The following is a 13,557-nucleotide window of genomic DNA, read 5'->3' on the forward strand; positions in this document are numbered from 1 at the left end:
CTCCACTGGGTGTTTCCTTCTGTTGAAGCTGAAAAGAATGAGCAAATGCAGGGAACCCGCACAAAGTATTCCAAGTAAATCAATTAAGATCACGTTAAAATTTGTGGGGCCGGAGAGATAGCATGGAGGTAAGGCATTTACCTTTCATGCACAAGGTCATCGGTTCGAATCCCGGCATCCCATATGGTCCCCCGTGCATGCCAGGAGCAATTTCTGAGCCTGGAGCCAGGAAAAACCCTTGAGCACTGCTGGGTGTGACCCAAAAACCACAAAAAAAAAAAAAAAAAAAAAAAGATTACGTTAAAATTTGTGGCATGACTGATGATTTACAGGTCCGATTTACGTCACAATGATTTAAATGTTTCTACAACTTCTCCCAGTTTAGCCCATTATCCTTTGGAGCACCAATTTTTTTTTTGTTTGTTTTGGGGTCACTCCTGGCTCTATGGACAGAAATCACACTTGGCAGGCTCAGGGGACCATATGGGATGCCGGGATTCGAACCACCAACCTTCTGCATGCAAGGCAAATGGTTTACCTCCATGCTATCTCTCCAGCCCTGAAGCACCAATGTTTTGGGAGTTTTTTTGGGGGGGAGGTATGTTTTTGGGGAATATGATAGGAAAGGAACTTCACGTCCAAGTTTTAAAATATTTACTGAATGAGAATGTATGATTCCATATGTATGAAACTAGACTAGAGAAGAAAAAAAATAAACTAACAACAATGCAAATCAAAAAAATACACACTGAATCTATAGCAAAAGTTGCTACACAAGAGACGTTTATTAATGTTCTGTTGTATTTACAGTTTTAACATAGCAAACCAAGGTGAGTTACCACTTGGCAGAAAGCACATCAGTCTACATTGATAACACATGGGTTTCTGCTAACACACTGTAAAAAGCAAGTCATACAGGATGTTAGGGATAGTCTCAAAGATTCCAAACTAATTCTTCCTTTGCTCCCAGTACCTAATGCCCTCCCATCAGGAGACAAAAGAGAAAAAAAGGGAGTTGGAACTCTGATCCGACAGAAAGGTTTGAAGGTTATCTTTTAGCATTTAAGCTGCATTTGTCACTGTCCTTTCTATTTTAGTGATAACACCTTTAAAACCCCTTAGGTACACAACACAGAACTGGTACTGCAAAACAAACAGAGGCTATAAAATTAAAAAAATAATCAATGCTTATTACTTACCAATTAAGAACATACTCTTGACCACACTTTAAATGTATTTTGCACTATGTTTTTTGTCTCCAGGTGTTCACAGTATAACTAAATTAACTTCTAGGTTAATTTTAACAGCAAGTATGAAGGATGTGCAGAAATTGCAGTCAGAAAAAAAGTTTTAACTTTGGAGAAGACCCCTTTCAAACAGCCAGCACTCTACATATCTTACACTAAAATACTGAACTCCAATTTCTTGCTGAGATGGAAGATGAGTAAAGCAAGACTGCCCCCTACTGACTACAGGGACAAGGCTCATGCTAGTTAAAATGACTACAAACGATAAGGCATTATTATTAATACATCACAGACTTGATTGCGAGAGCTTTTTCAAACATTAACCACTATGATTCAATGATTACAGAATTCTGCGTTAACTATTAAAATTTTACACCTAGGAACAAATAGAGAGAAATGATAGTTTTCAACAGTACTTTATTATTATTTTTTAAAGCAGGTTACTCCTCTGTGTTCTGCATCTTGATTCGTTTGCTTCCTGCAGGTGTTCCCGTGCTTCTTGAGAGAGAATTCATACACACAGGAAGGTCCAGGCCAGACAACATCTGCCAGAAAAGGACATTGAATATTGAAACTCGAGTTAACTTTTTATTTTGGCAAAGAGGATGTCGCCACAAAAGGCGGCAGGATGTTTGAAGACATGAGTCCCTTGTAACCCAGCATTGAGATTAACTTTCCACTGACATCACACCTTTCAGTAAACATGACACTTTGGCTCTTAATTTTCAGGCATTCTAGGTCTACGAGAAACCGGAATACTTGAAAATTCTTACTGTCAGGAGATTTTCTCTAAACCTCCTCAATGAAGAATGAAATACAAGTAATTTGCCCTTCACTCCACACTTCAACCTTTAACAGCAATGAGGATCCAAGGAAACATGATTTTTCCACATCTATGTGAAGTGATGTGTCTACCCTGTCGATTCTGTCAGCTCGCATAGAAGGGAGTGTCTTGATAGGGTGTCAAATGATCCACACTATATTCGGAGCACAGCCAGGTTTAAAAATGACTGTCAACTCAGACAGCACAAATTTTTTTTTTTTTTGGGTCACACCCGGCAGTGCTCAGGGGTTTTTCCTGGCTCTGTGCTCAGAAATTGCTCCTGACCGGCACAGGGGACCATATGGGACGCCAGGATTCGAACTGATGACCTTCTGCATGAAAGGTAAACGCCTTACCTCCATGCTATCTCTCCGGCCCCTCACAAATGATTTTTTAAAACCAAGCATTTGTGGCATATGTAGCTAAAAAACAGAAGATAATCCTGGAACTACTTTTATGGAAGAAATATGCATAACAAATAAAAAAATTCAAGATAACAATATATTTTGCAAAAAATGCCATTTCAGCAACACCAAAGTAAACTATTTTAGTAATCATGAAAATAACTTGAGTAAAAGAACTAAGTTACATGCTATTAGCACAGCAAAAGAGGAACAGCCACTGAGAAGGGAATTGCTGAGAAACTACTACGTGGTGGTACTGGCCCTTCCTTTTTCAAACAGGAGCTGCAACTGACAGTATTCAGGGCCCAGGGTCATTCTTCATTGAGCCTGGCCTGCTGGTGCTTGGAGGCCACTAGGCACACCCAGAGGTGCAGTAGCATGTGGGGTTGGGGACCAAATGCAGGGCCTTATACACCTCATGGTGCTCAGGGGATATCCTAGCTTTGTGTTATTCCCAGGCAAGGCCAGACTGATTTTGGGTGTCCTTTATGCAAAGAAAGTACTATAGCCTATTATCTCTGCAGCCCTACATTTCTTTTTGGTCTTCAAACCACACCTAGCTCTGCACTCAGGAATCACTCCTGGTAGTGCTCAGGGGGTCATAGGGGATGTTAGGTATTGAACCTGGATAGGCTGAGTGCAAGGCAAGTACCCTATTCACTATACTATCTCTCTGGTCCCTCTGTTTTTGTTCTTACTTTTTTTTTTTTTTAAGGCAAAAGCTTCACTCAGTTCTTCAAAAGAGAACTTGAGGGGCTGAGAGATAGCACAGCGGTGTTTGCCTTGCAAGCAGCCGACCCAGGACCTAAGGTGGTTGGTTCGAATCCTGGAGTCCCATAACCCTGAGCACCGCTGGGTGTGGCCCAAAATCAAGAACAAGAACAAAAACAAAAAAAAGAGAGAGAACTTGAGCTCCTCCATGGTAAGAATTTTCAGCATCTGCTTTGGCTGTTTAGAAAGGGGTCTTTAGAAAAGATATCAAAGTTTGGTGGGTTTATGTTTGTAATATACTTGAGGTAATCTGAATTATGAGTCATTATTCTGATACACTTTTCCAGTTGAAATGCCAAGTCTTAGTGTAACATGGGAATTAATTCATTTTTCCAGTATGGTCAAGATCTTTATAAAATTGTCTACCTATGTCATGTGGCAAAAGCCTAAACTTATAGCTATCTTTGATAACATCTCCCTGCAAGAGGGCAAAAGGGTCTGACAGAAGAGAAAAAAAAAAACTCATCCTTTCCATGAAGGCTTCTCACATGGATCTTCAAATAATGCTAAGGGAGATTTCCTCTGCTGGGGAGCTGATGCCCCTTTCAACAGACACAGGAACTGCTGCCCCATGGATTTTAGGTTTCCTCTGGGGATATTCTTCTGGGAAGACTACAAGCCATCAAGGAAGCCATCAGCAATCTAAATGGCGTTCTTTGTCCCTAAACCCTTAATTTAGAACCCTATCTCCTCTGGGCAAGTCAGGAATGGGTTCGAATTCAGAAGATGAAGCCAGACAATGGCAAGGGAAGCAAGACATGCTGGCTTTCTCTCCATGGCACCTATATTGGTTCTATTGGAGAAGTGACCAGAGGAAGGTGTGTGAGCCCTGACCAGCTAAATTCCTCCTGCACAAAGGATAAAGAGACTAGTCAGAGCTGTGATCTCAGTTCCATTCGAGAGCCTGAGACCCATTTTCCACAGGGAACAGAGGATCCCTGTTGCTATTCCTCAATTTAATCTCAGTGCTATTCTTCAATAAAAAGTAAGACCTCGGGGCTGGAGAGATAGCATGGAGGTAAGGCATTTGTTTGCCTTTCATACAGAAGGTCATTGGTTTGAATCCCAGCATCCCATATGGTCCCCCGAGCCTGCCAGGAACGATTTCTGAACATACAGCCAGGAGAAACCCCTGAGCACTGCCAGGTGTGACCCAAAACCAAAACAAACAAACAAACAAACAAACAAAAAGTAAGACCTAACCACAAGTACTCCAGAGTTACCCCTGGCAGCAGTCAGGCAAGCACCCAAACCCCTGTACTATCTCTGGTCCAGATCAAAATCCTTTAAATTATTTTTATATTTTTTGTGTCAGTTTTTGGGCTATATCTGGCATCGCTCAGGGCTTACTACTGGCTCTGCACTCAGAAATTACTCCTGGCAAGCTTGGGGGGCCATATAGGATACCAGAGGCTGAATCCAGGTTGGCTGTGTACAAGGTAAATGTCCCATCTGCTCCAGCATCCACCCCTGATTTTAAAACTTTTTTAATTCATAAAATGTTTTTTTTTTTTTCCTCCAGGGAGACCAGGTGGTAGGATGGTCCAATCACTGAAACACATGTTCATTATTGAGCTTGGAACCTCAGATTTGCCTTAGGTGCATCTAAAACTTCCCAGCCTAGGGCTGGAGAGAGAATACAGTGAGCTGGGCTTCAGTCTTGTTCAAACCCATATGGTCCAACAAGCACTGCCAGGAGAAATTCCTGAGTACAGAGCTAGGAATAAACACCATGTAAGGCCAAAATCAGGAGACAGGGAAAAAGGAAAGCCCCCACTACATGAATTTCTCAGGTATCCGCCACAGGGCCATCAGGAGCAGTTCAGCGCCCTGATAGGACTGGATGTGAAATCACAGCCTTGAAACTGTAACAGACTAAGCAGGGGCTTAAATCCATGGACCAGTTTACAGGCCCATGATGAGTCCTTCAAATATACTCTCCCCTGATAAAACAAACTTTCATACATGCTCTTCTTCTGCATTCTATAATTTTTAGAAGAAATGCCTTTTTCTAAATTCAATCTCTAAGGGAGCTGGTTATGAAAAAATTGTTGTGGCTGGAGCAATAGCACAACAGTAGGGTGTTTTCTTGCATGCAGCTGACCCAGGACAGATGATGGTTCGATTCCCGGCATCCCATATGGTCTCCTGAGCCTGCCAGGAGTGATTTTTGATTGCAGAGCCAGGAGTAACCAATCCCTGAGTGCCGCCGGGTAGGACCCAAAAACAACAACAAATTGTTTTGGTGTGCTAGGAGATGGGTCAAAGGACTCATACTCTGATTGTGGGAGCCCCAAGTTCATCCCCACCACTGCATGGTACCCCTTGAATGAGTAGCCCCAGCACTGTTGGCCATGACTCCCACTCCTCAGAAAGTAAGTACTTTATGGATATCCCACATTATGAATATATCTAAACCCACTTATTACCCTATAGACTGTTACTTGTGGAAGTAGATTTATTTTTTATCTTTTTTTTTTTTAAACTTTGTTCATTGATTCACTGATTGGTTTTGAGGCACACCCAGCAGTGCTCAGGGGTCACTCCTGGCTCTGCACTCAGAAATCGCCCCTGGCAGGCTGGGGGACCGTATGGGAAGCTGGGAATCGAACTGGGTTCCTTCTGAGTCAGTCACATACAAGGCAAATGTTCTACCACTGTGTCATCTCTCCAGTCCCTGAAAGTAGATTTAATTACACTATCTGATTTATGTTAAGTACCCTCCCAGTAAACCATACCTCTGGTCCACTTTTTGGGGGGAGGGGGTGTTTCCAGACCAGTGATGTTCAGGAATTACTCCTAGTGGTGCTCAGGGGACCATGTAGGATGCCAGTGATGCAATCAGGTTGGTCGTGTGCAAGGCAAATATACTAGCCTGTGCTATTTGTTCTGGCCACTCCAGTTCTCATATTATTTCTTTTTTTTTTTTTTGGTTTTTCGGGCCACACACATTTAATGCTCAGGGGTTACTCCTGGCTAAGGCTCAGAAATTGCCCCTGGCTTGGAGGGACCATATGGGACGCCGGGGGATCGAACCACGGTCCTGATCCTTGGCTAGCGCTTGCAAGGCAGACACCTTACCTCTAGCGCCACCTCGCCGGCCCCAGTTCTCATATTATTTCATTTCTTAAAACTTTCTTTTTTTTGATTTTTTTTTTGTTGTTTTGTTTTGTTTTTATTTTTGGTCACACCTGGCAGCGCTCAGGGGTTTCTCCTGGCTCCATGCTCAGAAATCGCCCCTGGCAGGCTCGGGGGACCATGTGGGATGCCGGGATCTGAACCACCGTCCTTATGCATGAAAGGCAAACGCCTTACCTCCATGCTATCTCTCCAGCCCCTTCTTAAAACTTTCAATGCTAGGACAGAGTGATAGTGCACATGGTCAACCTGAGCTGAATCCCTGGCTTCAATTTCCCTAGACCACCAAGAATAAATCCTGAGCACGCCCAGGTATGGCAGAGATGTGTGGCAGAGATGGAGATAGGAAAGAAGAGTTCCCCAGGGTGAGAATTCTCAGGTAATAAGATCTCACAAACTGCTTGGACTTCATCTTTGTTCATTAAAATTCTTGAGAACAGGGTGCCAAAGAGATACACAGTGGGTAGGGTGTTTGCCTTACATGTATGTGGCCAACCCAGGTTTGATTCCTGACGCCCTATATAGTCCCTGCATCACTTCCAAGAGTAGTGAGGAGTACACAGTCAGGAGGAAACGCCAAGCACTGCCAGGTGTAGTTCCCCAAAAAACTCTCAAATAAAAAATGTTTCTTGAGGACAGTGTATCATGGCTGAGAGTCTCAAAGCAATACCCAGGGGATAGACCAGTTGGAGACTAATCTTAGATAAGAGATAGGATTTCAATGAGTTGATTTTGGGTAGGCTAGGGAAAAATTTCTGAAACATTCAAGGCAGAATGTAGGGCAAAACCGAGACAGGAAACTATGGACCTTATATAGCAGAGTGATCAAGATTAGGGGACCGTAAGTGGCGCAGGTTTTCAAACCTGGGTCCCACCTGTCCTGCTATACTCTGTCTTCAGTGCCACAATTTTTTTTATAGGTGTCACTTTCAGGAGGCTGGGAAATCTGGGGCCACAGCTGCTAATGTTGGGGAAGGGCTGAGGGGTGCTATATGAGGAATCAAACTAGGAGCTTGCACAGGTGAGGCAGATGTTTTAAACCATCTTAAACTTAAACATCTCCCTCCACTACATCTTTTCCTTTTCTGTAGATACTGACGGAAAGTGGAGCCAGGCTCTGAGGACATGTGAATGGACGCACCTCAGCAGGACATAGTCCTTTTCTAGATTAGGAAAGGTTCCTTCTCATCTTCCTTTCCTTGATCTGACCCTCTTCACAGTCAGGGGTGTGAGTGGATGTGACCAGTAACATCAGGATGTGACTCCAAAGGAAGATGGTAGAAAAGTCACCCTGACTTGTCAGAAGCAACGGAAGTTCCTGCCTGGATCCTTCTTAAAAGTGCAAAAACAAACAGGGTCTTCAAGTATGCAGAACTCAAGAGTCCTGAGAGTTAGATCAGTTCCCTGCCCCTTCCTGGCCTCTTCTGCAGTCTCCAATCACAAAACCAAGTTTCAGAGGCTGGAGTGGTATCAAAGTGCTAAAGTGTTTGCCTTGCATGCAGCTGATCCAGAATGGACACGAGTGAAAACCTCGACATCCTATATGGTCCCCCAAGCCCGGCGCAATTTCTGAGCGCAGAGCCAGGAGTAACTCCCTGAGTACCACTGGGTGTGGCCCCAAAACAAAAACAAAACAAAAACAAGTTTATTCCAGGGCAGCTTTTTAACAGCTCTTAGTAGAAACCCCTCTTACTTAACTAGAGATGGGTCAAAAGACAAAGGCTGTGATCCTCAGTTTCTCTATAGGATCTGCCAGGAAAGATATGCTACTTTAAATCTGAATTGAGGGCCAAAGCGATAGTATAGCAGGTGTGCCTTGCATACTGTGGATTCAGGTTTGATTCTTGGCATCTTCGAGTCCACCAGGACTGACCCCTACATAGAGACCCAGGAGTAAATCCTAAGAACTTCTAGGTGAGATCCCAAAACAGACACCAATTCAAAAATCTGAAGAGAAGCTTACAACATATCACATGACATCAGTGGACCTAAATAGTTTGCTTTCCCCTTCATACCTTTAATAAATAAAAAGAACTCTGGTCCTGGGAAGATTTGAGAAAGTTTCTGGCATCTTCCGAACTTTTGCATAATTGATAAATCCTCTGAAGAACAGGAGAAAGCCTAATTGAAAAAAGAAAAGTCAACAATGAATTTAGTTTCCATGTCAAGTCCCCTTCCCAGAAATTCCCCTTCTTGACTTGATTTTCTGCTAAGATATAAAAACATGGGTTTTCCATGCCACATTTCTAATTTCTCAGTGATAAAACAGTCTTGAAAGCCAATGAAAGTTTCTTTTGCACACTTAGAAACTAATCGTTATAAAAAGAAAATGAAAGCAACATGGGGCCCCCCACAACAACAATTACATTTGGAAACCCTTATTGAGAAGCATCATCTTCTAAACCAACCTTCAGAACCAAAAAAAAATTTAATTTCAAGGGCCAGAGCAATGGTACAACAGGGAGGGCACTTGCCTTGCACATATCCGATCGGGGTTCTTTTCCTTGTCACTCCATAAGCCCCTGAGCCCTTTGCAGAGCTCTGTGTACAAATGTATATAGTTCCCAACTCAAAAAATATTAAAACTCAAAATTAAAAAAAGATTCTAAGAGAAAGAACTCTTAAAAATAAAAGTTTCTCAAGCCAAAAAAATAAACCAAAAATAAATGTCCTTGAAACACTCCCCTCCAATCCATAGAGTACACATCACTGGGTACAGATATCAGGGTTCCCTCTCAGGAGTTCCATCTCCATTTCTCTCTTTGGTTTGTTTTTGGGGCCACATCGGTTGTGCTCAGGGCTTTCTGCTGGAGGTGCTTCAGGATGGTATGTGAAATCAGCCATGGAACTAGGAGCTGCTAGGTATAAGGCAAGCACCATACAATGATGGCTTGGACATCCTTGGCTTTAGGGGTCCCCTCCTTCATTAGTTCTTAAGTAATGAGTGCTATAATAAAGACTTCTATTGACATAGGATATTGACATATAACTTATATACCAGAAGGTCTGCCTATATAATGTGACTCAGAATTTCAATTTAGTCAAAGAACTATATGACTATAACTATAGTATTTTGGAACATTTTTAACAACCCTAAAATGATCTGTGCCTATTAGTATTCTCCATTCACTTGCTCCCTACTCTTTTCTACACAACTCCTTTTCTGTTGGACATTTTTAGGGTCTGTTTTGTTTGAGGGTCATATTGGTCATGCTCCAAGCTTACTCCTGTATCTATGCTCAGGGCCTGACAATATGGGATGCTGGGAACTGAATCCAGTTGGTTCAATTCAGTGCAAGGCAAATGCACTACACCAGCTGTATTTGCTCCAGCACATTTTTATGCTCTGCAGCAGAAAACTCTTTGTACTGAGATCAAAGTAACTTTTGGCAATAACCAAGAGTCATTAGCATTGAGCTCAGTGAATACCATCCTGTTTGGCACCAAAATAACAAATGACTCTAAAGCAGAGGTCATCCCCTCAATCTCTGGGTCGAGGAGGATGTCTTAGATCTGTCTCTGTCTCTTAGACAGAGAGCGAATAACCTATATGCGAAGCTAAGCCACAATTAAGTGATGGTATCCTTGTGGGGAGATAAACTGGTTTTGCTGGACATTGCAGTTTTTAAACAAAGCAAAAACCAATTCCATGTAAAATCCTCGGTTAAAAAAAGGAGGGGGAGGGGCTGAAGTGGGTGTGTGAGTGGTAGGGCATTTACCTTGCACTCGATAATCTAGGACGGACCTTGGTTCTATCTCTCAGCATACCATATGGTTCCCCCAGGCCAGGAGCAATTTCTGAGCGCATAGCCAGGAGTAACCCCTGAGCGTCAATGGGTGTGGCCCACCCCACCCCCGCAAAAAAAGGGGGAGGGACTTTTTTAAATAACTGTAGAATCAACCAACCACAACTACAGGCTAGATGGTTTATGAACTGTCAGTTTGAGAAGGCTGCACAGACATACTCTCTCAAGGAAAGTCTCCAAAAATATTCAATTACCTATGCAAGAGAAGATGAAAAACGAGCCAAACATCAGACCCAAAGGCACTAAGTAAATCAACATCTCACCATATTTTGCTTACTAGTAAGTAGTAAGAGTAAGACTGATCAATTATCAAGTATTATAAATTCATCTCCCATGAAATTTTAATATAGAAAGAAAACCAGCCTATTCCATGTCTTTAAATTATCTATGCTGTCAACAAGAAACCTGAAAATATTTAATGGCTAATCCTTGGGCCATTTAGGATGTGCCTGGGTTTTTCTTTAAAGATCCAATTTAGAATAAACTAAATGAGGCACTAGTTTTGAGTTAAACCTCCAAAGCAACTCCTAAGGGCCACTTTAAAAGTTATCGTTATTATTTTACTATTAGAGGAGGTGGGAAATGGTATAATGGGTGACTTTAATGTGGGAGGTTTTTCCTAACCCATTCATAAACACTTGGGTTCCCTTCTGAGTTATTGCCATGGAGGGTTCACAGACTCAACCTCAATGCATAGCTTTGTGAGCCTCAGAAAAGCAGGCAAGGCCAGAATGTATTAAGCAACTACCAGGCACAGGATCTACACTGTGTTAGCCAGACCCATTAACAGTACTGGGGCTAAACAATGGACAGGACAAGTGACAAGAGAGGCAGTTAGAAATCTTTAATAGCAACACAAGACCCCTGCTACTGTTCTTTAGATACTACTGGTTTAGGTGGTGACCTCATATTCTATCATAAATGTTTGGAATAAAAAAAATGTAATCTTAAATCCAAATAATCTATAATGCTTGGTACATTAAAAATAATTTTTGAATTCCTTCATCAGGGCAAAAGCATTATTTGAACAAAAATGATCTAAAGAATTCTATAGGGCTGGAGCAATAGTACAGCGGGTAGGGCAATTGCCTTGCATGGAGCTGGCTCAGATTCAACCCCCGGCAAGGAGTTATCTCTGAGCACAGAGCTAGCACAGAACTAGGAGTAAGCCCTGAGAGCTGCTGGGTGTGAACCCAAGAAAATATTTTGGGCCAGAGTGGTATAGCACAGTGGTAGGGCGTTTGCCTCTGACCCAGGATGAATTCGGTTTCAATCCCCAGCATCCCATAAAGTCCCCCAACCAGGAGTGATTTCTCAGTGTAGTGCCAGAAGTAATGCCTCAGTGTCGCTGGGTGTGGCCAAAACAAACAAACAAACAAACAAACAAAAAAAGAATTCTAAACTTACTAGTAATTTTTGCCAAGGTTAAGTCTAGAGAGGCTATAAATGTTCGGTTTTCTATTTTTTATGGGTGGATAGACCACACATTCACTGTAGTTCACTGGTCACGTGGCCTTACAGGAAGGCAACTGGAGGTCTGTGGCAGTAACTCAGAAGGGAACCCAGGTGTTTATGAATGGGTGAGAGAAAACCTAACCCATCAAAAGACACTTTATTTATTTATTTATATGTATATAAATAAATTTATTTATTCGTTTTGGGGCCATACCCAGTGAAGTCCAGAAGCCTGGACTTCCTCCATTCAAAGCATGCACTTGGCCTGAGAGTTAAGTTTTCTCTCCGGCCCAAAGACACATTTTATTAAATTGATTTTTACTCTGAAAACGACAACTTTACCATCAAAGTGAAAGTTATTCGAGTGTACTTATTATTAATTACAATTTAGTAAACAAGTCATTAAAAGCAGTTCTATTTGGGGCTGAATAGTGTACCAGGTATGAAGGGCACCTGCCTTGTACACAACACAACTAACCCAGGTTCAATCCCTGGCAACCCATATGATTTCCCAAGCACCACCAAGGAGTAATTCCTGTGCACAGAGCCATAGTAATTCCTGAGCATTGGCAGGCGTGGTCCAAAAACAAACAAGCAGTTTTACTTCTAAAATTCACTATGACCCCCCCCCTTTTTTCTTTGTCTATGATCAAAGTACTTACCTAAAACCAGAAACACCCACCAGAGCCAGTACTGACCATCAAAATATCCAGGGAAATAGGTGGAAAACTGAAAAATAAAATAGACACAACTTAGCGATGAAACCTTTTTTTTTTAACATAAGGGCATATAAAACAAAAAATTTTATTTTTCTATATTCATGTTGTCATTCAGTCCTTACCAAAAAAAGTAATTATTTCTGATTCAAAAAGATCATGCCCTATGCATACGTAGTTCCTTTCATTGAAAAGCAACCTTGAAATATGACGGCTTTCACCTTTAGGGACTCCTTTTTTTTTTTTTTTTATTTCAAGAGGGGGAGGAGGAGAAGGAGAAGGGAAGGAGAGAAGAGGAAGAAAGGAGGGAGAGGAGAGAGAGGGTGAGAGGAAGGGGAGGTAAGGGAGGAGGGAGAAGGGAAATAGGGGACTAGGGACTCCTTTTATTTCTTAAGTTGCCCTAAGTCTGATATTAGGGATTTGTTGATTTTACACAGTGGGGAAGAAATCTATCAGCCTTGTACTTGTGAGGCCTGAGCTTTCACACTGAGCCAAATCTTCAGTGTTGTTCTTCCTAATTATCTTTTCCTCTTGCCCTTTTGGGCCACCCCAGCAACTAAGAGGCTACCCATGGTTCTGTGCAGGGAATGGCTGTGGGACACACACAGCAGAGCTCAGGGGACCATGTGTGTGATGCTGAGGATTGAGCCTAGACTTCTTGCATGCAAAGCAGACACTCATTGAGCCATCTTGCCGACCTTGTTTTCTGTTTTGTTTTTAGACTGATTTTCTTGCCCATACAATATAGAAGCCCTTTAAAAGTATGTTCTGGGACCAGAAAGATATAGTAAAGGGCAGGCAGCAAACCCGGGTTCTATCTCCAGTACTACATATGGTCTCCCAAGTCCCATCAGGAATGGGAGCATAGACCCAAGAGTGATCCTGAGCACTTCCAGAGCAAAAAAATGACATACATTTTGTAATATTTTACTTTGCTTACCCAGTATACTAAGGCCAATTGTTGGCCTTTCTGATAAACTTGAATTTTGATCTCCAATTAGGCTGTCCTTAGACACTTTATCTTTATATTATGATCATGATAATCTTTTTCCTTTCTCAAGGACTAGTACATGTTATTTTGACCAAAAGGAATCAAGGGTTCCTTATGTCTCCCTTTTCTTAGAGAAGATATCATTCTCTCTCTTCTGCTGAGCCCTGAACAAGAGGCTGCACAGTGAGGCAGACAGAGAACACCAG

General features: G+C 42.2%; 1 protein-coding gene across 1 annotated transcript in view; it reads right to left on the minus strand.

Moving 5' to 3' along the window:
* Positions 1-766: 766 nt before the first annotated feature.
* The window catches only part of NDFIP1 (Nedd4 family interacting protein 1), a 56,315-nt gene continuing 43,524 nt past the window's right edge, over positions 767-13,557 (minus strand). The window contains exons 6-8 of the mRNA XM_049786959.1: positions 12,307-12,373; positions 8,399-8,504; positions 767-1,792 (exon numbers count right to left, since the gene is read on the minus strand). Of these exons, the coding sequence (XP_049642916.1) occupies positions 8,401-8,504; positions 12,307-12,373 (171 nt within the window). The 3' untranslated portion in view covers positions 767-1,792; positions 8,399-8,400. The remainder of the gene's footprint in view (positions 1,793-8,398; positions 8,505-12,306; positions 12,374-13,557) is intronic.

The sequence above is a fragment of the Suncus etruscus genome, chromosome 14 (genome assembly GCF_024139225.1).
Source record: "Suncus etruscus isolate mSunEtr1 chromosome 14, mSunEtr1.pri.cur, whole genome shotgun sequence".
NCBI classification, from domain to species: domain Eukaryota; kingdom Metazoa; phylum Chordata; class Mammalia; order Eulipotyphla; family Soricidae; genus Suncus; species Suncus etruscus.